The sequence below is a fragment of the Scleropages formosus genome, chromosome 8 (genome assembly GCF_900964775.1).
Source record: "Scleropages formosus chromosome 8, fSclFor1.1, whole genome shotgun sequence".
Taxonomy (NCBI): Eukaryota; Metazoa; Chordata; class Actinopteri; order Osteoglossiformes; family Osteoglossidae; genus Scleropages; species Scleropages formosus.
Genome location: NC_041813.1, coordinates 15,944,887 through 15,969,462, shown reverse-complemented (window position 1 = coordinate 15,969,462; position 24,576 = coordinate 15,944,887). Strand labels below are relative to the sequence as shown.

Here is a 24,576-nt window from a genome sequence, read left to right as displayed (position 1 = left end):
TTTAAACACGAATCACTGGCGCACACCTTACTGGACGTTGTCTGGCGGATAGCAACACGAGACCCGAAACAGACTGTGGCAATCTCTTGCCCGTTATAATCAGTTGTGTCTCGCCATCACTCCGTCTTTCCTGTTCTCTCTTCCCCCCGCGGCCGCTCTGTCCACGTCTCCGTTTCTGGGTTTAATCATTTTCACTGCTAAGTGCTGCACTCTTCGGCTGTTCATCTCTACTGGAGAGCTGGTTCCACATACTGTAGCCCTACGCCTTCGCGCCATGGGTATGGGGGTGGCGACTTGGACGGTCAATGCAGCCACTTTGAGAGCCGTTGAGCCAGGCGAGGCACCGTTAAGGATGATAGTGCTGTCAACAGACGAGTCTCACCAGCTCCTCTTGGGGAGCCAACCAATAAATAATTCAGCACACCGAAATGGTTTTTGTACAAAGCAGATCTTGTGAACAGGACAGCGCACGTGTCGTCTTCTGCTGGGCACAGTCCGCCATCGCTGATACCGAAATAACACTCTGCTTGCTCTACTTGACCAGCAGGCGACTCATCCATTTTTTTCACTGGAAAAATGCCTCTGGGCAAATCTGTATGCCTATTTACATATCAAATATCACCTCTCCCTTTCATGTGATAAAATTTGCTTTAACGAGGCTCTAGAGCAGAATAAAGGACATACATAGAAACATATTTTTTGTTTTTAATAACCACACGAAAAAGTTGAGCATATCTGGCAGTTAGTGGGGACTGCTGTGACCAAAAGGGTTTTGGCACTGGATCCTCTGACCCTCTGAATTTAGGAAATGGCTCTGTTTGATGCTCTGTGAATGGTTCTGGAGTCAGCATAGCAAGACCTTCATGTGTCAAGTGGTTCTAAAGGCTCTGGTATGTGGAGCAGTTTGCTCTGTCTAAACCAGAGGTTCACACTATCCACGTCTCTGTTGTGGTTCTGACCGATGTCTCCGTCCTGACCCAGCTCTCCTACATCGACTTGGATGGGAACCCGGTGCACGTGGTCCAGCTGACCTTCCTGAAGCTTCTGAGTGCAGTAGCCAGACAGACTTTTACCTACACCTGCCAGAACTCAGCTGGGTGGTTTGACCACACTAACAACAGTTACCAACATGCAGTGCGTTTCAGAGGAACTAATGAGGAAGAGCTGTCACAAGCCAAGATGCCCTTCATCAAAGCACTGTATGATGGCTGCCAGGTGAAGAAGCAGTGGATACACAGTGCTAAGTTTTGGTCTTAGACATTATAAGGTTTTGATGTTGGGTAACGGTCATAGAGAATAAACATTGAATAAGGTTCTCTTTTTCTCCCCAAAGTTCCGGAAAGGCCAGGAGCGTACAGTGCTGGAGATCGATTCTCCGAGATCAGAGCTGCTCCCCATCCTGGACGTATCTGTCACGGACTTTGGAAACGGCAACCAGAAGTTTGGCTTCCAGGTCGGTCCCGTCTGTTTCAATGGGTAACATCTAGTCTAGAGAGAGACGTCCACACAACATTTTCCCTCCTGGAGGAGCTCCACCAACATGAAAAACAGTACTTATGCACATTTTTAACCAAATATGGTGAATGTGTGGTTTTTTAATTGATTTTTGAATATGCAAAGTGATGCAAGATCCCATGACAGAAGTGGCAACCGGAGAAGAAAAAGCAAGTTTTCTAAAGGGAAGTGTTCTCAGACATTGTCTTATTCTTTCCTTCTAGTAGCATTATTTATATTGTCACTTTACCCTTTTTGACCTTGTGGTTCACCGTGCGGAGACACTGATTGACTGTCGGAGAGGTCACACCCAGTCGGGTTCAAAAAGCGTCACTTCTGGAAGGGTCTTGCCTTAGCAAATAACGCGGTTTGTTTAAGACCTGGAGACAACAGTGGACACCAGACACGTTTTCTCTGCCTGACCACAGCCGATCTACAGCACGAGCTGGCAACTGTAAGCCTCTTTGAAACCACAAGAAACGGGCTAAAAGAGGAAATTAAAATGCACTATGGACGCTGTTCAGCAGTCCTTGTCACAGAAAACTTGCATATCTGATTCACCGAGTCAAGTGTCCATGACGTGAGATTTAACTGGCTGATATAAAAAAAACCAACATCAGTCTCCTGTGGAATGTCACAGCGATTGTTTTAGAATGCTATTCTCCATCCTCCCGTTACAAGAAATAATGTCAAAGCATCAGAATAATGTGTTCTGCCAGGATTCTGTGTACTGTATGTTTGTTTTTTGCTTTCATAATGTCTTTTTTGTTCTTTGTGTGTGTCTGATTAAGTGGTGGTGCTAAATATGTTCCATTTAGTTTTATTTTTTAAGTGTTGGTGGGGAGGGAAAGCCAAGGTGAAAATATGTGGAGTGGGGGTGCGGCCGGACTCAGGTTGATGAATGGTGCTCCTCTCTGGGCTCAGTTAAAACCCAGCTCAAATTTATGATGGGACAAAGAGACAAGCGCATTATTGTCTGAAGCTCTTGTATCGCCTCAGTTGCTAAGGTAGCCCGCTTCGCCTGGAGAAGATGGACATGCGGCTTCGGTTCTCATTAAAGGGAGGAACCGAATGATCCTCCATGCCGATTTCAGGCTGCAGCAGAAAAGTTTGGAGATGTTGGGTGTGAAGTGTGGGTGTAACAGTTTGACTGAGGAGGGGCAAGGCATCGCTCCTGTGACAGTGGATGGAATCAGTTTTAAATCCTTCTTCTGTGAGACACCAAGGAGGTGAACTCATGAGCACTGATGTGGTTTTCGTCACGGTTTTTTTGCTGGTATCCAAAGTGACTTGTATAGTTTTCAGTCTTTTTTTTTTTTTTTTTAACCATTTCACATATGGATGCTACAAATTCAGGTTAAGCACCTTATTTTGGATAGAACGGCAGTGTCCCTCTTGGGATTTGAGCTTATAGCCTTTTATTTTCAAAAAGTACAGGCAACTGACGCCATGCCAGCCGTGGTGCTGTTCGCTGGCCATCCTTATACCGTTAATTGTGGTATCTGTGGTTGGTCTCAGGTTTAGTAGTGCTGGTATTGATTACAGTTCATGCCTCAGGTTGGATGGGGGTTGGGTTAGGTTTAGGTTGTCTGGTGGCTGCAGCCCATCCAGTGAACACCCCTTGGAGGAACAGCCTCCGGTGTGGGATCTGGTCTACTTTCCAACCACAGTTTTTAACCAAATTTTAACTTTCTTGTGCATTTTACACACTGTCTGTTCAGTTCTCACTGACTCATGGGAAACAGTTGTGATTGTAACTGCCCCCCGCCCCCAACCTGTGTGGAGTCAGTGGTGTCAGTTTATAACCTGAACAATTTCTTTCTGTATAAGCAAAATAAAACAAACACGATGCATAATTCTGAAAAATGAAAGAATAAAATACCATGAAGTGTGCACACTTCTGCAGGAGTGTATTTTGGAATGTGGCTCAGTTAAGACTATGCATCATCTCTGTCTTCCTTTGTCTCTTCGCCTTAAAAATGAGGGGAAAAAACACTCCTTTCTGAACTTGAGTTTTGCCGGCATGAAGAGAAATCTCCATCACTGTCGAAGCAGACCACACGTACATGAAGCAGTCAGTGGAACATGTAATAAAACCAAATGCAGCCCATAGAATCATAATTGGTGATAATGAAATTATGGTGATGGGATGATCAGTTTTAAATAAATGCTGCTGGTTTTACTGCGTTTATTACCTTGACATGCAGAGAGTCCTCTAAGCGAAGGACCGCTAGTCTCACACAGCTGTGTGGCTCTATAATCACAGTCTCGTATTGGTTCACCCTGCAAGAAGCTCCCGCCTGTCTCTCTGTTTCTCCGCTGCCGAAGACGCCTAATTGAGGAGTAGTAATTAACCTGAGTGTGTGAGGTGCTCCATTACCGCCCGAGTGCCACAGGCAGCTGGAAAACATTTCGAGATCAAGTGCAGCACATAAAAACCAGCGGGGAGAGGAAGTGAGGCCGGCAACACCCCCTGGGTCCCGTCGACGTGCCGCTCCGCTTGCGGGATGCCGCGGGAGCGGGGAGTGGCCGCGTGCGTTGGCTGCGCGTGGGTTGTTCGGGGACTTGGAGAAAAGACGCGTCCCCTCGGAGGGCCGCGCCAATGAAATCTGCCGCAAGCTGTCAGCACGAAGGGCGCCGTTCCCACTCTTCACATTGGGCCTACGGCTGCGTGTACAAAGTTGCGTAGCACTAGTCTGGTGGTTTGTTGTGGTGTTGCCGCTGGAGCTTTGGTAGAAGGCAGCCAGTGCACCGCTCCACCTGGTCATACCCTCAGTTCCCGGGACCCTCCGACTCCCAACCCGACAGACGTCTTTATCGGCAAAATGAACGCAAGTGCAGGAACAAAGCGCGAGCTGAGCGGGAGATTTAATTATGTCGCTGTTATCGGGAGACGTCACCGAGTGGCTGTCAGATCCCTATCGCCAAAGAAGGAAAGCCGCAACACAAACGGGCTGGAAAAAAAACCCAAACGGATTCATGGGGCTCTGTGTGAAAACTCTGACAACAGACTGATGGGCCCCTTCCACGCGCCTTACGAGTATTAATGTGGTCTTCTCTCCCTCTCCTCTTTTTTTTTTTTTTTTTTTTTTTTTTCTCCCTGTATCAGTTCAGTTTTCAGTTTGGCATGCTTCACCACCATGGCAAATTTTAAACACTTGCATTGCCAAAGCAATGGTTAAACAGTTTTATGAACGGTATATACATACACTTTTGGTCTATGTGTGTACATACATGTATATATAGACACAGACAGGATATGCAACTTATATGCATACATACATAATATATGTCCCCCTCTCTCTGCTCCATTTAGGTCGATGAGATTCATGAGGCAGGGGGAACAGCGCTTGAATCACTCCTGTTAATTATAATGTGGAAACACAATGATCAGAAACACTAATAAAGCAACAGTCTTCTTTATTATGCCATAAGCAGTGAACCCGTGTGTGTGACAGAGAATGAGTGAGGATGTGTGTGTGTGTGGATGATGGAGCCAGAAAAATAGGAGAAAGACAAATTGGATTTGTGTGTGTTTGAGTGAGTGATTCTATGACTGGGTGGCTGGTAGCATAGTGGTTAGAGCTGCTCCCATTAAACCCAAAGGTTGTAGGTTCAAATTCTCTCTCCAGCTGTAGTACTCTTGAGCAAAGTGCAAACACTGAAATTGCTCCAGTAATACTACCAAGCTATATAAATGGGTAAATAATTATGTTTCTTTGGAAAAAAAAAAAAGTATCAGCTAAATGAATAAATGTATCATAGTCTGTGTATGACTGAGAGTGGCTTTGTAAGTGTGCGTTTGCCAGAGCAATGAAGTTTTTGTATGTGTGCATTGCAAGCAAGTGGTTGTATATGTGAGCGCACAGCAACTCCCCTGCTTGCTGGCAGTTGAAAAAAGTCCCTGAAAGAGAGAGAGACATATACTACACACACGGAAACGGGGGGAGACCGACAGTGAAGAACAGCGATAAAGACATCCCCAAACAAATCAGACACTAGCGGATCCAAAATGGGACGGGTAGTGTCTGCATCTCGGCCCCTCGGTGGGTCCCTCGACACAACAGCCTTTAAATCAGCACACGTTGCGGGAAAGGGAGTGTAACACCGGGTCACGCACACATACAGCCTCATTCATTTAACACTCGGATCACACGTACGGGCAACTGAGCCCAAACATTCGCTTCCACAAACACACACCTGGAATGCTCACGCTCAGCTGTCCTTCAAAAATCACACCCATGCAGACTACCCCACACACACACACACAGACACACACAAACATGCACGAAAATAAGTAGTCTCACAGCAGTGTAGAACATTCTGTCACTTAACCTTGACTTGTGTAACCGGTACCATTCGTGCACCGTGGTAGAAACTGATGACATGCGCTTAACAAAACACTGCTGTCTGAGTGGTGAACACACAGCACGCACATCTCGTTCACTTTGGTGTAGATGACGTTATTCCCACACGAAGGCCATAACTGGTGCGCAAGACATCTTGGATACACACTTTCTTTAGGACCAACACGGATGCGATGTGCGTCCTGACTTACACATCAAACTCCCTGTAAAACCTCCATGGCCTCAGATGACCCCTTTCCCTGCCTCATTCCTTTAATTTTTTCATAAATTTTTAAAAATGGTAAATTGCGTCTAAGCCTGTGACTGTGCTTCCCATGTACTCAATATACCATACGTACCGAAATTTTTTTCTCTGCAAATGTTTTGATATAAATAGTGCAGCAAATGAAATATTAATTGGAGAGATTAAGTGAGGGAAATGGCTTGAAATGAAAACCAGGATACACAAATCCCCCAGGAAATATTTCAGTTTTACACTTCTTATTCCGCAGCGGCATAGAGGGCTGTTATGGATGCCCAGTTTCACTCGATCCGTTTCCCGCCCCTAATTGATCCACTTAGTCAATGATTAGGCCACATAAGTATTTATTTTATGCCACTCCTGCACTGATCCAGAAACACTGCTGCATTGCATCGATTTGTTTCTATTGTAATTTATGAAGAAAAAAAATCATTCCGACACACTGAAAAGGCGATTGTGCAAATATTGTAATTAAGTGAAGTGGTGGAATTAAAGCTGCCATATATACACACATACACACTCACACCAGCCCTCCAGAGACTGATTCTGACACACTTGTTCTAGCACAGTGAGGCCTTGAAAAATTATACATCTTTTTTACAGCTCACTTTCCTGGAAAGGTTATTATTTTAGTATAAAGAGTGCCACCAAAGTGGGGTGCAGTGGCACAGTGGGTTGGACTGGGTCCTGCTCTCTGGTGGGTCTGGGGTTCGAGTCCTGCTTGGGGTGCCTTGGGATGGACTGGTGTCCTGTCCTGGGTGTGTCCCCTCCAGCCTTACACCCTGTGTTGCTGGGTTAGGCTCTGGTTCCCTGCGACCCTGTATGGGATAAGCGGTTCAGACGGTGTGTGTGTGATGTAGTGCTGCTGGAGTCCGGTAGCCACGGCGATGCTCCGATGATGTGCTGCGCCAGCCTCTTTTCTCCAGGTGAGCGCACCGCCGAGTTACCTGTTCAGAGCCGTCTGATGTCTGCGGACTTCACACCTCTCGGATGGCACACACGAGGCCCGAACATGAACGCAGACGAGGTGGATGACCTCGCACTGCCACCAGAGAAATTTTGCCCCCCATTGGTTGCACGTTCACTTTGTTAATACGCCGATTAAATTCATGCTCTGTCCCCTTGCGGCTCGGTCTCGCAGTCCCTATCCTGCGCTCGCTCACACTCATTTACCTTCCCCTCTGCTCCCTCCGTTCCTCATTAATTACTTTGCCCGCTATTCAGCCTGAATACCAGAGGAAGCTCCGGTCCTCCTAATGAATGTATAAATAGCCCCCAGCTGACCCCTCTGCCCTCAGGGGGGTACAGTGTGTTTGGGGGGTGTAAGACCAGATAGAAATATTGAATGTCAGAGCGTGCCAACGAAACTCTTCCGTTCGCCATTATCGGAAAGAACGCTCTTTATACGAAGGGAATTTATAAAAAGGAGCCACAATTAAACTGCATGAAAGTTTAATGAGAAATGACTGAAAATTGCTGAGTTCAAAAGAAGTTCTTTGTGGAGAGAGCGAGAAAGCGTTACGCTAAAAAAGGATATAAATCCGAGAATACCACAACAGAACGTGGGCAAGTGCTTGTGGAGAGGGGAAGGAGCATGACACGCACCAAAAGAAAGAGGATGCGTGATGCGGACGTGGGAAATCCGTGACGCGTCCGTCAGGTCGCGCACCAGAGACAAACCAACAAACACATAAGAACCGTTTCAATTCATGAAGGATTTTGGGTAAAACGAATGACAAAAATACTCTTTCATCCTTGCAGCTCTCTCCCTAAAGAGTTTCCAGGAACTTAATGAAAGGAGGGTTGAACAATTTGCTAAATGCTGGAGAGAGAGAGAGAATCTCCAGCGTCTTCCATTTGTCTCATGTGTACCACAAACACACAGAGACACACACACAAACATGCACACGCTCCTCTTACGCAACTTCTCCAAAAATGTGCATCTTGGAATCCAAGCAAACGTGCTTTGCTGGCACCTTTTAGTGTTGGAAACTTTGACGCATCGCGTCTGCGAGACTCCGGGTCGCTCCTCTTCTCGCTGCTTTCTCACTTTAGTCGATAGTTTAATTGCTCGGTTTCGCTCAAAAGTGAAGCTGCGCCTTAAACTCCTCAAAGCATTTGCGTGCTGTACTCGTGAATTAATCACAATGTAAGAGACGCGGGGAGAGCTGCCTGCGAGTTATTTGTCTCTCCGTCTTCGTCCCCAGACGCGCGCGCTCCGAAATCACAAATCCATCTCGCGGATCGCTCGTCCCCGTACGTCACCTGCGATGATCAAAAGTGTTTTCCTTGAACTTTCCCAGGTGCCAGATTGCACAGGTAAGATGAAAGGCGGCACGGCGAGGCAGGACCGGGTGGAGCAGATCCCGCCATCTGCATGCGCCGGCACCTGTGCCACACTGCGCGGGCCTCCGTCGCGGGCTAAACCTGCTAAGTGTGTACATGGCGTGCGTGCGTGCGTGCGTGCGCGAGCGCAGCTGTGTCTCTGCCTGCTTAATTCCTGGGCTGCGCTGGTGTGGATGGTACTAATAGCCACCTGGTTTGTGTACGGGAGACGTGGGTCTCATAAATAGTGATGGCGGACAGCTGCTCATTAGCGCAGCCCGGGACAAACGATCCAGATGGGTGGCGGACTCCGATACCTGCTACCTGCCGCCACGGCAACGACATTACTTAGGATTCCTGTCCTCAGACTTGCGCTGCAGCTTCATTTCAGATGGACAGCTGGTGTGTGAAAGAGAGGTGTGCGGAGAAGTGTATATTGTGGCGCGCAGCGCCATGGGTTTGGATGGGGCGAAGAAGGACGCGGAAGCAGCGTTCATAAGGAACGATTTATTCGAACACCAGCTCAAGGGAAATAATGCTCTCGGTCCGAGGACCCCTTTTCCTCCAAGACCTGCGCTTACAGCCAGCTTTCCTAACCTGCCTTAGCACCCCAGGCTCTCTCTCAACATACTGGCAGACACAGTCAACCCACCATTTCCCTCCGAAGTGGCCCCAGCAGTTACAGACATTATTTACAGATTTCCCATAATGCAACTACACACACACACACACACACACACACACACACTTTCAGCACCGCTCGTCCCATACGGGGTCACGGGGAACCGGAGCCTACCCGGCAACACAGGGCGTAAGGCCAGAGGGGGAGGGAACACACCCAGGACGGGACGCCAGCCCGTCACAAGGCACCCCAAGCGGGACTTGAACCCCAGACCCACCGGAGAGCAGGACTGTGGTCCAACCCACTGCGCCACCGCACCCCATATAATGCAACTATTTACATTAAATCAGTAACGTGGGTCGTTACAATATGTTCACAGTTTTGATGACGGGGGCTGCAGGGGGTCTCAGGTTCCAGCAGATCGTAGCACCGTTGGAAGCACTGGACACGTGGAGTAGTTGACAGCTCACCAGTACCACCTCTGAACCATATGATTCCTTCATCCACCAGGTTAGTTTTAATTCCTGCTCACTGAGCAGGAGCTCGATGCTCGCCGGGTTCTGCCGGAGATCCGAACACGGGACCACGGAGACCTCGCTGTCCTCAGTTAATAACCGGGTATAGCCTGAGCCACACGCGAAACGCACGCAAGTACACAGATGCGCACCCCATCCCCCGGGCTTCCATTAGTAAAGGGGAACGCTTCTTTTTCTTCAGTTGCCGCGCAATTATTCAGCGTAGCCAAGCATGCGTTTGCGTGGCAGAGCAAATTGCTTTTTCACTTTGTAATAAAAACATGTCGGCCTTAAGGGTGGCTCTCCTGCCTAGTGGACCGCCACTCGAGGGGCCAAGGGGGACTGCCGGTCAGACTCTCGGAACAGTGACAGAGGGCGATGGACAGCTTGGAATGAGCAGCGCAAATAGCAGGGAGGTGAAGGTTCAGCTCTGAAACACACACACACACACTTTCTGACCTGCTTGTCCTATACCGGGTAGCGGGGAACCGGAGCCTAACCCAGCAACACAGGGCGTAAGGCTGGAGGGGGAGGGGACACACCCAGGACGGGACGCCAGTCCGTGACAAAGCACCCCAAGCGGGACTCGACCCCAGACCCACCGGAGAACAGGACCCGGTCCAACCCACCGCGCCCCCTGTTCTGAAACACATATTGTTTTTAATTTACCTCCATTGTGAAAGGAGTGTTTTATTTATGCAGTTGCACTTGTTAGGAAGATTCCAGTTGAGCTTAGATTCTGGAATATGAGGGATGCACAAGATTATTATATATAACAGTTTTGAATTAATTGTTTAGTTTTTTTTCTATTTTCTCCATTTTTTTTTTTCTTAATTGGATTTAAAAGGATAGATAAGGACAAGGTTAAAGCTTTCACGGTATGTAATTATAGTGTAACGTCATATATTAGCCTGCGTGCGAGTATGTGTGTGTGCAGGGCTGTATTTCTACGTGTGTGAGTCGTCTTTGCAGCTTTTGATCACTGCAATTACTTTCTATTTTCCTCAAACACAGAGGAGCCCTTGTCAGTGACTCCGTTGGGAGCTGTCTTTCCTGCCCTCATTTTCTCACGGATTCAATTCCGCTTCCCTCCTCCCCGTCTTTTACATATAAAACACTTCCCTGAATTATTTCTTTGACAGTCATTTCTTTATTACCATGGCTGCGGCTTCAGAGCGACGGCTTTGCTCACCTTGTGCTCTGTGACTGGAATCAATCAGAGGAAACTCATCTAGTCAGCGAGACAGTGCCTGGGGAGAGAGTGTGTGTGCGCGTGTGTGTGTGTGTGTGTGTGTGTGTGTTTGTGAGACCGAGGACGGAGAGCCAGGGCCACAGGCCCACCTCTGTGTTTGCTGCGGTCCCCGTGGCGGTCGCCTGCACAGTGAACCGTTGATTTATTAAATCTGCGTGTCCACCCTGGGCCGTGTCCAGGCGCACGTTTTCAGCGGGACGCATTTCCGCAGCGCAGACGGAGAATACAGAGCAGCCCCCCTGTGCTGCCATCTCCCCGCAGAAGTGCTGAATCCACACTCCTCTCTTCGCAAGAGTCGGCCATCCGCACACACATCAACATACAGGCGTACGCACAGACTCGGTGAGGATGCTTTCAAGTGCAAGCCTGCTGCCCTGTTCTCAGTCCAGGAGGACACGCTGAGTGTGGTTCCAGACCACTCCCAGAGGCGTAGCCCTCGCTGAGATACGTCCATCCCAGTTCAGTTAAGCCATCGGTGACGACTGGGAGTTCGTCGTAACGGTGCGGCGCACGCGCCAGTCGGGGCTGTTCCTAATGTCCATCCCTCCCCCGTGTTAATTACGTAAAGGCGGCTGCTTTCACAGACATCCCCAAGGTTTCTGATTCTCGCGGCAGCCCTGCCGTCAGAGCCCTGGTTGGAGCTGGAGATTTTGGGGCAGCAGGAGGAGCGTATTTCTCCCCGTGGGTCTAATCCAGTCAGTAGCTGCTAATGTGGATGCTGTAATCTGTCAACCCCGGCCGCGCACTTGTGGATCACAGGATTAACAAGACTGGGATAATCCTCCTGCCCCCATCCTCGCTCTAATCCTCATTCACACCAAATGGTACCTGTCTTTCTGCATTCTGTCGCCCTGTCTAATCTCTCTGTCTGTCTCTTTCTCACTCTCTCTCTCTCACTGTCTTTGTCTCACCCCCCCCCCCAACCCCCCATGACAGAGGGAGCAAAGTACAAACTGCCGATTCTTGTCACTGATTCCACTCATATCTATTGCTCTGCCCATGGCCAGCTCGTTGCCGTTGTCATGGCAACCTCTGGGGTCCCTGCCAAGCCCAGACACATCACACATACTTTATTGTCTGTGTCAAGGTGCGGGGTTCAGGGGTCATAGCGACAGAAGAAACACTGCAAGGGCATTTCTCTGTTGGCCACATCACACCGACTTCTCCTTCACCGGCACCCCGTCTTCATCTAATCCCATTCCAACAGTCTTTTTTATCAGGAGTGACCTATTATTATTTTTATTATAATTATTATTATTATTATTGGCAGCATTAGGTAGTCCCAGTGCCTCCCAGCTTCTTGGCTGTTGGTTCAGATGTAGGATTCAATCTCCGGTTTCCTCCAAGCTCCAAAGACATGTGTTTCAGGTGAACTGGTGACTCCAAATTGCCCCTAGTGTGTAACTGAGTACGTGTGTGTGTCTGTGTGTGTGTGTTTGTGTGAGACAGAGATTTCCCTGCTGCACACCCCATGCTTCTAGGATAGACTCTGCATTACACATAATGAATAATTAATAAATTATGATCATTGTTTTTGCTACTATACTACATCCTTAAACTTATTCAAAGAGACATATGATTTTTCTCACCTATACAACACACTATTTTTTCAGGAGCACTTTAAGTTCCGGTTTCTGTGCCCAAAGGTATAGGGGCTTTTTCTGAGGGTTTGAACCAACAGCCTTCAGGTCATCACTCTTTGTCTGTGATCACCTCCCCACTTCCCAGTCAGAATTCAGTCACGATCCCTGGACTCTTACCGTGTAACAGTCACAGGCACATTTCCGTTTCAAAGGAACAGGAACATTCAGCATAAAGAACCGTAAGAGGAAAGCAGAGGCAGCCAACAGACAGCTTCATGTCTCCAGAGACGACCTGAAATGCGTTTTCCCATCTCGAGCCCTGCCAGTCTTCCTCTCATCCAATTTAACAAACATGAAAGCTAAGCAGGAGACCTTGCAGAGGATTCCGCATGAACACAAATGTGCCGCCTGTATGAATGTAGTTAACGCTCCACCACTGTACTGGAGACCTGACTGGTCTTGCCATCTGTATGCAAGTGTGTTTTTCAGTGTATTTCTGATCTAGTGTTTGGGCTGTGAAGAGATCAGCCAGGTCTCGTACGGAACGGGGGAAAGCGCGGCTTGTCGGCACGGAGGCCGCTGATGCTTCCCGCTTTAACTCCGCGGGGAGCCTGTTGCAGCCCGCTCACCACCTTTCGACAAGCATCTTTCCACCGTTTGCCAGTCTCCGTGGTTACCAGCAGGTATTGATAGCACAGCTGCCTGGTGTACCTGGTGTGGCAAGGCTGTTTAAAACCCGAATTCACACGCCTCAAATGGCCAGTACTGCAACAATAACCCATTTTTACACTGCTGCTGTCATCACTACCTGAGAGAACTGTCCCTGCTACCACAATTACCTTGTGTTACACCACTGCTGCTGTCACTTCTGTGCAGATATAAATTAATAGATACATACGGTTGCCAAATCTGATGCAATTTTGAAATGAACTGAATATTTCCTATGTTCTCATGCCAAATATAAGTAGATTAGGCTTTGATTGGATTCTTCTTTCTCTTAAAGAAAACGCTTTTTAATCTTACAATTGAATTTAAGCAGCTGCACAGCATGTGCAAAAAAATCTAGGTGTCCTTATGGATTCCACCTGACAAACTGAGACCCTTGAAATAATATCAGAATCTGTCACTTAAGAAAGATTGCTTGCATTAGAACTATAATTTGCAGATGCTCAAAAATTGACGCTGGAAATTTTGTTTTTTTCCCCCCACATTTGGAGTGCTGTAATGCATGTCCATCTGGTAGAGCCTCTCATTTTCTCAATGTAGTGCAGCGGGTTCAGAACTCCCCCGGCCCCCCTGCACCACACTTTCATCTGGCAGCACGGTAGCAAACAGTGTGCTAGTACAGCTTGTCTTGGTGGGGGACCTCTGTGAGGTCCAGGCAGCTCGTTTCAGGATAGCTCTCTGACTGTGCAGTGGTCCTGTGATGGTGGAGCATGTTTTGAAACGAGGAATGGGCAATATTGATCACATCATCATGGGACATTGCCTCCACTGGAAACTTTCTCTCAAATTGGGAGAGACCTTGTGCTTTTCCTGACACTGTTAGCCTGCATCTACATTCTCCAAGGAGAGACTTGATCACTCTCTGGACCCAGTTTTGGCTTCAGGGATGCATTCTCACCGTACCACTTTTATGCCTCGAGAGATCTTCTTACTGTACTGTGTTTCTACCTGGAGAGACCTTGCTGGATCACTTTCCTGCCTGGAGAGACCTTCTGAGTGTACCACTTTCCTGCTTGGGGAGACCTTCTTGCTGTACCACTTTTCTGCCTGGAGAGGCCTTGCTGGACCACTTTCCTGTGTCGAGAGACCTTCTCACCATACCACTTTTCTGGCTGAAAAGACCTTCTGACTGTAAAACTTTCCAGCCTCAAGAGATCTTCTTGCTTTACCATTTTCCTGTCTGGAGAGACCTTATCACTGTACGTATGGCCACTGGGGAGAGATGCTCTCCCTGCTTCCCCAGCCCAAGATGCTGGACTCTCCATTAGAGCAGAGCTCGACAGGACTGGTTGTTTCTGCATTTTCCTCTCTTTCCAATTCTTTTAAAGACAATGAGCTCCAGAAAACTGAAAATCAATACAATGATGGGGTTGGCAACAGACGGTCAATACAACTACTCCCATCTGGCTCGCTGAGTTTTAGTACAGATACACACACGCATGCATGCGCACACACACACACACTACTACTTTCTCCCTCTATGTCACAGACGAGTCCTCTTTCCACAGAGTCACGCGCGAGAAGAAGTTGCTGTCTCACACATGAGTGAACCACTGACAAGTGCTTTCTCTCTCACACTCACACACAAGTCAGTCACCGCGTGTCTGAACAAAGGCTCTCTGTTTTCCCAGAAATGTCAATAACGTTGTTCCTAATGTAGCCTAATAGCAGAAGAAAGCAAAGACGCGGAAAATGCTTTACTTTAAGGTTCTGAAAATGGTTATGTGGAAAGACGCAGCTCAAGCTTTTGCAAAATATTTCTTTAAAAAACGGAGAGCACATGTCAGCACTGGGTGGCACAATTGAAGCTGTGTGTTAGTGTGGGGGGTTATTATGTGTCTGTGTGTGGCTCATTCCATACATCTCCCACGCACCAGCTCCACTGGGGAATCCCTCACACACTTCACACCCACTGCCGCCCACCTCCTGGAGACCAGCAGCCTCAGACTCTTTGCAGAGTTTAGCCATGTGGACCACCAAAAGGGAGATGAAGAAAAGCAGGAAGAGGGGGATGGAGATGCCCAGAAGGATCTAAAAGTCTTCAGCTCTGCTCTCTGGCTGCAGGATGTCACGAGAAAACATCTTCTCCATTGGATGAGAACATCCAGCTGACTTGGTATTTGCTAACAGAGTACTCATACATTTATTCACTTAGCAGATGCTTTTCTCCAAAGCAACTTACAATGGATACTATGTAGCATTACTAGCCCACACACACCCTATTCACCAAGGTGACTTACACTGGGTTACTCATCCATACATCAGTGAAACACACTCACTCCATGACACTCACACACTATGAGGGAACCTGAACATGTCTTTGGACTGCGGGAGGAAACCCATGCAGACACAGGGAGAACACACAAACTCCACACAGACTGAGCAGGGATCGAACCCACGTTCTCTCGCACCACCCAGGTGCTGTGAGACAGCAGTGCTACTCACTGTGCCACCATAAATCCCTCTGACCCTGGTAACTCAGGGCTTCTCACTTTGGGAAAGAGGTGGGTGGTGCAGTGACTTCCTTCCTGAAGGAGATCACTGATGAGGCTGCTGGACCATTGGTTACTGTTCCTGCAGCACATGCCAGTGTCTGCTGCCTGATTTGCCAAAAATTACATCATTGCTTTTGCTTCTGACAATTCCTTGTCAGAATAGAAAACTACAGTTTACATGCGGATAATTTTCTAGCTGCAGCAAAAAAAGCAGCTCCTCCCTACACGGGCTGAAGAGACATAAGGAAGGTTTCAAAAAAGCCTCACTAGTAGGGCACCGACCCAGCCTACCGTGGGCTGAGGCTGGGACTAGAATTGAGGCTGGGACTGGGATTTAGACCGGAGCTAGGACTGGGGTTAGAAATGGGGCTCCGATTGGTAATGTTCCTAGTGCTGGGGTTCGGACTGGGATGCTCAGACTGGGACGGTGACCTCAGATCCACCACTCTCCAGCTTTTCCTTCTCCAAGGCCTCGTGAGTTTGTGTCCATGTGCTGCCCCCAGCGGCAGGATCCTGCCAGGGCGGCCATCTCTCATCACCTTCCAACCTCTGCGATGCTGGTCCCTCCCTCGCTCTCTCTCTCTTCATCGCACACAGCACGCTCCACACACGCGCTCTGTGTTCCGTGAGCCGCAGCTTTAGCGCTCCTCTCTCTCTCTCTCTCACTCCTTCTTTTTGCTCCAGCAGAAGCCGCGCATCGGAGCGACTGTTCTCGTCGCCGCCGCGGGGCTGCGATAGGAGCGCCGGCGTCGGGAGGTACCCGGCGGATCGCGGGCTATGAGGCGCGTCGGAGCGGCGGGAGCGGAGGGTGTGCTGTGAGAACCCGCCCCCGAAGCGCGTTCCCGGCCGCCCGAGCCGCGCAGCGCCGTTCCGTGCGGTCATTCGGAGAGGATGCGGCTCTTCAGGGACCTCCTGGTGCTGCTCGTGCTGGCGGGGGGGCCCTGCGAGGTAAGAGCCCTCTCATCATCCACTCGTCTCGTGTGCTTATTCTTGTTGAGCGTTCGGGGTTAATTCGGACCTGGACGTGAATGTGATCATGATGATCGAACGCGAACACAAATGAAATGATGTAGTATATATTATATTGCGCCTCTGACACTGAGATGTGCGAGAGACGTGGTGGTGGTGCTGCTGCTGCTGCAAGTTGCAGCGAGGAAAAGTGCTTGGTTGGTTTTATCATCTTATTTGGTTTGTCTTTATTTGCGTGTTTTCCGTTGTCATTCGCTGGTGACCGGAGTGAGACCGTTTTTCCCCGCGCGGGGGGCAGCGCGCGCTGCCCTGGTGGGTACTACTGGGTGGAGGGACAGTTAAAGGGAACTCGATTTTGCTACAGGGTTTCCACAGTGTGGCAGTGAGTGTGCAGGGCCAGTGCCAGTTGTGTCTCCAGTAAGTGAGAGTCTGAGACTGAGATTGAGATCGGGACTGTGTACCACGCTGACTTTTTGACCCTGAAGGACATGATTTTACCATGCTCATTAATATTCTGACCTTGACCATGTTCCACACTCTGACTGAGACTATGTAGCACTGTTTTTCATACTGACTGAGACCTCACAGGGTTGTTGCCCGTATTGACTCTTCCACATATTGAATGAAAACTCGCAGGACTGTTCTCCATATTGACTGAAACTTCAAAGGACTGTTCCGCAGTCTGACCGAGACCTCGCGGGATTGTTCCCCATATTGACCGAGACGTAATAGGACTGTTCGTCGTTGACCGAGACCTCACAGGACTGTTCCCCATACTGACCGAGAGACCACACAGCATGTCTCCATGCAGAGCTGTACATTTGTCAGCAGGCCTGTTCTGCTTTGCGTTGTTTCCAACGTGGTTTGTCCTCCTTGTGTGAGATGAAGGATCGCGATTCCTGTCTGATGCCGCTTAATTTTTCTTCATTTGTTCTTTGAAGCGAAGCGTCACCCACGAAATATCCATTGTGGAGGAGCTTTTTTAGCACAACCTTTGTTTTCGGCGAGTAAACGTTTAAATTCACTTGGTTGCGGAAGTTCTCCAAGAAGACCAAACACTTTCCTCTACAACCCTTTTGCTAACTTGTATGTTGAGAAGATTAGTAGAAAAATTACATTTATTTTGGCACAGCAAAACGGGATCATGAGGTTGTGTTTCGCCGTCGTGTCAAGAACCAAAGCAGCTGCCAGTGTGAGCAGGCAGGAAGAACCACAGCCTGCTTTTAGCACTAACGCCGGCTGACGTGTCGCCCGGCGTTTGCTTCTCTTTCTGTTGGTTTTGTTTTTCCATCTCATTTTGGACACCTTGCCGGAGGACATTATCCTCTTGTCCTCTGATGGTTTCTTGTGGTGTATTTTTTGGATTAGGGATGGAGAACTTCCTCGCAGGCAGGGTTGAGTTGAAAGGTCAACATCTGGGTTGTTTGTCTTTTTTGCTGTTGCCCAGATGAAATGTTGTGCTGCCCCCCGTTGAGGTTGATCTCTGAGGCTGAGGGAGCGAAGCTCACGCTCTGCATTGGCTCTTCTGTGGCCGATCCTGAAAGACACCTCTTTTTGTGGGTCTCCTACTCGAGTCATTCTGCTCTGTGATTCCACAGTACGATGGAAAGCCCATTCAGGTTTGATGGGCGTGCGCAGAACTTCCTTAATCCTAGCAGCTCTGTCCTATAAACAGTTCCGAAGCTTTTGCGGTATCTTACTCGCCATTGGTACGGTAGCTCAAGGCTCCCAAGAAACCTGTTGTATGAAGGGTCCATTGAACGGTGTGTATTGTGCAGCTCTCCATACGAGCAGCGCAGATGAGGGTCACGCCATCTTTCCACAAATAGTTCATTATTGGCCTTGAGGGACTATCAGATGTTCACGCTTTTTCACAGCTCTGTCTGCCTCCTACCAGTGAAGAGCTGAACACAAGGGAGACATGCGTGTTCCTCCCTGGGATGGACATGAGTGAGTAAGCGATGCGATGTGACTCGAGAAGAAGGACTGAGGGGCTTTCCTATGTGCCTCTGCAATGGGAAGGTCATTGAAAGGTCACGCGAGTGAGAATTTGAGAGGGTTACATGAGGTCAGACTGAACGGTTGAGCCTGATGTGGCAAATGGGTGTCTTGGACGAAGGAGTCAAGACTCCCTGACCAGTGCTGCTGACATTACTGGAGAAAGCTGCGTCAGTGGAAGACATCGGGAGAGCTAATGTGTTGGTTAAGGCACCTCCTGTCAAATCAGGGCGCAGCAGGACAATCAGCTGACCTGGTGCTTGTGCAATCAGGCACGAGATGGACAATCATCTTTCCAGTTTGTGCTGTATTGTTCCCTGATTGTACTGCTGTCAACGGGGGCTTCTTGTCCCAGTTCTACAGGTACACCAGTGCATATGGGAAATGCACGTCACGCCACGTAATTTTACGGCCGCCCTTACAGTACATAATTTACTTCTCCAAAGATGTGGCCATCCAGAGCACCTTGCATAGCTGGCACTTCCCGTGAGCGGAGCTGCTGTCGCTACGGAAGTCATCTGCAGCCTGCGAGTTGGTGAAAGGAAAAAAACACAAAGTGAGACGTCATCACCCCGTGGTTGAAGCGGTTAAATGGCATGGGAGGTCGCTCGGGAACTTTCCGCGCCAAAAGGACAAGCTGTCCCACGGCCGTCCCGTCTGAGAATTAAGTAAATGAAAGCAGCGGGGCTCCAGGATGTAAATCTTGCTGGGAATATGATGGAAGCTCTCCAATTTGGACTAGATGTTAACGGTCCTGTTCGTTAACTGCAGCGTGACCTGCACCACCCAACCCCCTTTGGCTTCAGAACGCCCGCGACAGAGGACACGTCTAATTGAGTCTTCCAAATTGTCTGTAGGCCTTAATCAGGTGTTGCTGAGACATGGTCGTCAGTATTGATTGAGATATAATTATTTAATGAATGCCTTCGAGCAAAGAATATGAATGAAAGCTGGAGTGCTCAGAAACAGGAGTTTTGATCTGGCTGAGTGAGCGTGGGAATAAGAGGTATTTATGATTTAAATCTTTATTTTATCTTTGCCCAGCCAGGGGAATTAAGCACTATTAGATGAAGGGGAATCAAGTCTCTTTCTCCCGTTACGTGTTCCTGCACAGGCATACCAGTAGAGGTGATTTTTGTACCATACTCACTACGGTTACTTTGGTTTTACTGAGTCTGTCAGCGAGACTCTGAGCTCAGAGCTGGTTAGCGTATGTGATGAGGCATATCTCGGTGAACGGTTGGGTATCAGGTTGGGTGCAGCAGAGGATGTATCTGACTTGGTCTTTGTTCTGTTTCTCCTCTTCTGGAAAAGGGTGTCTGGCAGCTGAAGGAAGAAGCCTTCCTCTTGGCTACAGGGCAGCTCACCTAGTGTGTGTGAATGTGAGAATGTGTGCTGTGTAGACGGCATTTTGGAGAGGACGGCAATGGCGCCAGTGTTTGTGGGAAGATAGAGGGCAACGAGCAGAGACTCTTGACAATGCAGAGCCTGCAGGACCTGATCAAACTCATCGCCATGGAAGCGTGAGAGGCGGAGTTGAGAGGGGAAAGTGGGTCCTACTGCTTTCCTGGAACTCTTGCCCTGTCTTGTTGGACCCTGGGCTTGATGCTCCAACGCTACACTTGGAACCTAGAAGCTCCCTCAGATGGGAAGGGTCTATGTTACGAACAGGCGTCTCAGAGAAAACACACCAAAACACCTGCATTTGCCTCCCGTGTACTTCAGGTGAACGCACACACACACCCGCGACAACACGTGCAGTCTCAAAAACGAAACCGTGCACTACCCACACACATTCCACGTATTCATCACCTCTATCTTGCCGTGTGTGTGCGTGTCTGTCTCTCACTTGGGCTGTATAGGCAGATACGCGTGCGTCGCCTAAACGTTTCCCTGTCTCCACACCAAATGTCAGTTTGTTTTGACTGTTTTGTTTGTGTGTGTGTTTGGGGGTGTGTATCTATTTAGAGTTTATGTTCCAGTGAGCTGGGAAAAGCTCCACTTAGTCTGGGCAAGTTCTGTTCTGACACGTTATTTAAGCCTGATTCGGTCTCCAGGTGGGCCCATCTTGCGACGGTTTGTGGTCATCCCATCACTGAGCTCGCCCCCGGTTCGTTGGGTCTCCTGAGTGCTGACACAAATCAGTGCTCGGCAGTGAAACTTGATTCGTGTGAGGTTGCAATGAAGTTTTTTTCCTTACTCCAAATATTAGGATTTTTTGTTTTCGCACATGCGGCTGGTTACCCCAGTGACGCTGGTCAGGAGGAGGTGAGGAGAAGGGCATATGGGGAAACATCTCATTGTGAAATAAAGGATGAGCTTCACTTTTTCATGTCATTTAGCAGGGTGGTGCTGAGCAGTAATGGCTTAACTGTGGCTTGCGTGTTTTGTTTGGTACTTCGGCGGACGGAGGGACATTGAATTGAGCGCGTGCCCTTTGAAAAGGTGCTTTCTCCTTTTTAAAATAATCTAGGTGGCTAAATGGACTCCCTGCCACTTTCACACACATTGCAATTGGCTGTAATATCCTGTCTATTATTTTAACCACATTCTAATGGACTTTTTCTCTTATTTATTTAATTTTTATCCCTTTATTAGCATGAAATGCTGTGCTTGGCTTTGTCTCTTAATGGACCTGTTGTTAAGAACCCCTCATAAGGAGGAAATATTACTAATAGAAGTTTTAATGCAATCTGGCCTCCGCGCGTCTCCCTTCGAGGCAGAGGAACAGAGGTGTAACTTCTGCGTGGGGACGCGTCATCTTGCGGCGTGTCAAAATCTCCCAGAAATCTGTACATCCTCCCTGTATTAAACTGTGCGATCCACAAGTGACAAACGCCATCTTTCCCACTGCTTCCATCGCTGTGTTGCCATGCCTGCATCGCAGTACACACATGGCCATCTGCATCGCCAATACACACACGTGCGGATGCAAGCATGCACTCAAACACACGCTCTCATTTGCAGAGATCTGACTCAATCGCATGGACAGTCAGCAAAATTTCCTACAAAAACTGACACTCAGCAGTTTGTCTCGCAAGCAGCCCACCACGCCCTGTAAACAGATACGAAGACGCACGCTCACTCGCACCGTGTTACCCTGCACTAAAACTACAGAGCAAGGCTGAGAATCCCCACTGGTGTGAGACAGGATGCTGTGTCTCCTTTGCATTGCGGTTTCTACCTCATGAGCAGTTTTTTGTACGACCTTGCTTTCCTGCGCTCCATGAATCTTTCATGAGCCCAGCAATGTGGATTTCTTTGCAGAAGATTGGAATATAAATATGGCAGGGCTGCCCCAAGCTCCGCCTTGGAATACGAAGCCATCCACCTGGGGGGCTGAGTGCATTGTGATTCCTATACCTGGTGACACGGAAGCAGTAAACGCATCTCTTGAGAGAGTTGGAGAAACCACACAGGTGTACAGTTGTTAAAAAAAAAAAAAACCCCACAGTGGGGGAAACCACACTGGAACACGGTGGTAAAGAATTGCAGTGGGAGAAACCATATGGGTGAAGAGCGACGGAGAGCCACAGTGAGACGCTCCGAGAGAGAACCAAAAGGGAAGTGTGGAGGAGTCTCTCCCAGCTCTGTCTCTCGGTGTAGAGGAGGCTGCTCTCTCCTACACACTGCAGTGCTGGTTGGCTGCTGAAGAGACACCTCGGTTTGATTCCATGGACGACGGAGAGCAAAGGAGTCGTTTTTTATTTATACCCATCATGTGCTTGTCCGGGGGGCTGCGGTGGCGCAGTGGGTTGGACCGGGTCCTGCTTTCCGGTGGGTCTGGGGTTCGAGTCCTGCTTAGGGTGCCTTGCGATGGACTGGCGTCCCGTCCTGGGTGTGTCCCCCTCCCCCTCCAGCCTTGCGCCCTGTTTTGCTGGGATGAAATTCAGTGTGTGTGTGTGCGCGCGCACGCTTGTTCGTTGGTTTGTGTGAAAGTGCCTATGGGTGTGTGTGGACAGGTCTCATCAGCCGCATTTAGTTAACGTGAAGGTGACTTCCTTTAGCTGTGTAGTTCCACAGGACGTGATACCATGTACACATGGTGCATTTAAAGTATGAAACAACAGCCTGTTTACCTGTTACATTAAAATGACCTGTACAGTTGCAACGAATCAACTGTTGGTCATTTGTTGCTTGCTAATGGATTATTTATGTACTGTAATACGAGCTCTGGTGGAAATCACCTGGTTGCATTTGCTCCCTCTGCTTACATTGGCATTTGTTGATTCATCTCACTGCGGCCTAAGAAGCGGCCACGGGCTGATGTCTCTTCAGGAATTCGCTGGATGGAAGTCGTGTGTCCTCCTCATCCTCGTCGTTCCCGTTAAACAGGAGTGGATTGAAGATGGCAGGTATCCCAGAAGCCCCCGGACATCTCCTCTGTGACAGATATTGTGTGGGTGGGCATGGGGGTGGGGGCACTGTTTTGTAGGCCGTCCTGCGGAGTTGCTGAGCGTTTGCTACTCTGTCTTTCCTTCTCCTCCCCTGAAGTGTGGGAACCTTTAGTTTTGCTTTCTGAGGACTTCGCCCGTATCTGCTCGTTGAGTGCGTGACCGGGAAGAGCTTTACTTGACTGACCTTGGAGCTGGGGTCACAAGGTGACACCTCAAGGATTTCCATGTGCTCTGAAACATTGCCTATGGGCTTCAAACCCATAGCGCCGGTGCTGTTAACCACATGGGCACACTCGTGTTATATTCTCTTCCATACGTGCCTTGCTCAGTTGCTCGAACCGCGGGCTTGTTTTTTAGTGTGTCTGTGAAGATGGAGGAAGACGGAGGCTTTGTAAGCCAGGGAAGGGCGCGTGCTTTTTTCTGCCCACACGCTTATTATCATAGCCTTTGTAATGAAGAAGGCCTGTGCATAATTAGACGTCCCGGGCTCCTGCGCTCCGATCCCCTCGCCACGCCCGGGGGCTGGGAGCCGGGTCGTTGCACCGGATCCATGGTGCGGCCCGATGGGAACGAATGAGGTCGAGACCGCGAAGGAGGACTTCGCACGTGCGGATGCTCGCTGGTCTTGCACCGGTGGGATGATCTGTCCTCTCCGCTACGTATCATTATTGAACGTGAGCGTACGGGGCAGGAAGGGGGAGAGACTGGATAAACAGCGTCTCCCCCTCGAGGAATTAAGAGGCATTACTGGTAACGGGTTGGAGCAGGGTGCGGTTGAACGTTGCTGGGCTGCGGAGGTCGTAGAAACGGAACATTATGACCGTGTTCTCTGGAGTCGAGGGCAGCCCAACGCTGGGCTCGTCTCAACCAAAGACCTCTTGGAACGACTGCGTCGCTGTTCGAATATTTCCATTATTGGTTAATAACGGAAGGCCGTTCTTCAGAGAGGAGCTCTTGCTCGTTCCCCTACATGTAGACGTGAAATATTCATGTGTTACGGAGGTGTACGGTATCGTCCATCTCTCGAGATGGGCACGGAGGCACGTACATGCTTAAACGCTGTCATCTCGGAGCCGGCTGAAACCGCCGCGGCGCGCACGCAATCGGTCGGGTACGGTACTGCCGAAATGACAAAGCGTACAGAAGCTGCTGCAGCGCACTTCACGGAATGCTGAAACGCACACGGAACGCGGCAGAAACGCACAACGCGCGCCCAGATCAGCTGCGAACACGCATGTGCACGGACGCACACGCAGCAGACGGTCTCTCGCCGCAAACGCCCACAGCGACGCTCGCAAAACGTAGATGCGGGGGAACGCGTACACGCACGCTCGGCTCTTTGGCTCATTCAGCACGATGCCGTTTCACAGACTGCAGGTGTCCGCGTGTTACTAAGCGGTCGCGCGTTCGTTTTTGAGTATCTGTGAGCGCACTGTAGAGCAGAGACGCTCTCGTTCAGGTGGGTTGGGCCACCGGGGGAGGGGGGGCGGGTTGCTCAGCCAATCAAAACCCCAGCCCAGCCTTCCATTGTTCTTGCAAGGAGCGTCTTTTCTCAACAGAACCGGAATCCATAGCGCGAGTTTCTTTTTATC

At 49.3% G+C, this 24,576-nt stretch overlaps 2 protein-coding genes across 3 annotated transcripts in view; both read left to right on the top strand.

Moving 5' to 3' along the window:
- col5a3a (collagen, type V, alpha 3a) overlaps positions 1–3,594 on the top strand; it is a 43,359-nt gene extending 39,765 nt beyond the window's left edge. Inside the window, exons 66-67 of the mRNA XM_029253854.1 lie at positions 982–1,215; positions 1,334–3,594. Coding sequence (XP_029109687.1) covers positions 982–1,215; positions 1,334–1,480 — 381 coding nt within the window. The 3' untranslated portion in view covers positions 1,481–3,594. The remainder of the gene's footprint in view (positions 1–981; positions 1,216–1,333) is intronic.
- Positions 3,595–16,197: 12,603 nt separating this feature from the next.
- Positions 16,198–24,576, top strand: part of olfm2a (olfactomedin 2a) — a 34,644-nt gene continuing 26,265 nt past the window's right edge. For both annotated transcript variants that reach the window (XM_029254194.1, XM_029254193.1), the window contains exon 1: positions 16,198–16,568. In XM_029254194.1, coding sequence (XP_029110027.1) covers positions 16,512–16,568 — 57 coding nt within the window. In that variant the 5' untranslated portion in view covers positions 16,198–16,511. The remainder of the gene's footprint in view (positions 16,569–24,576) is intronic.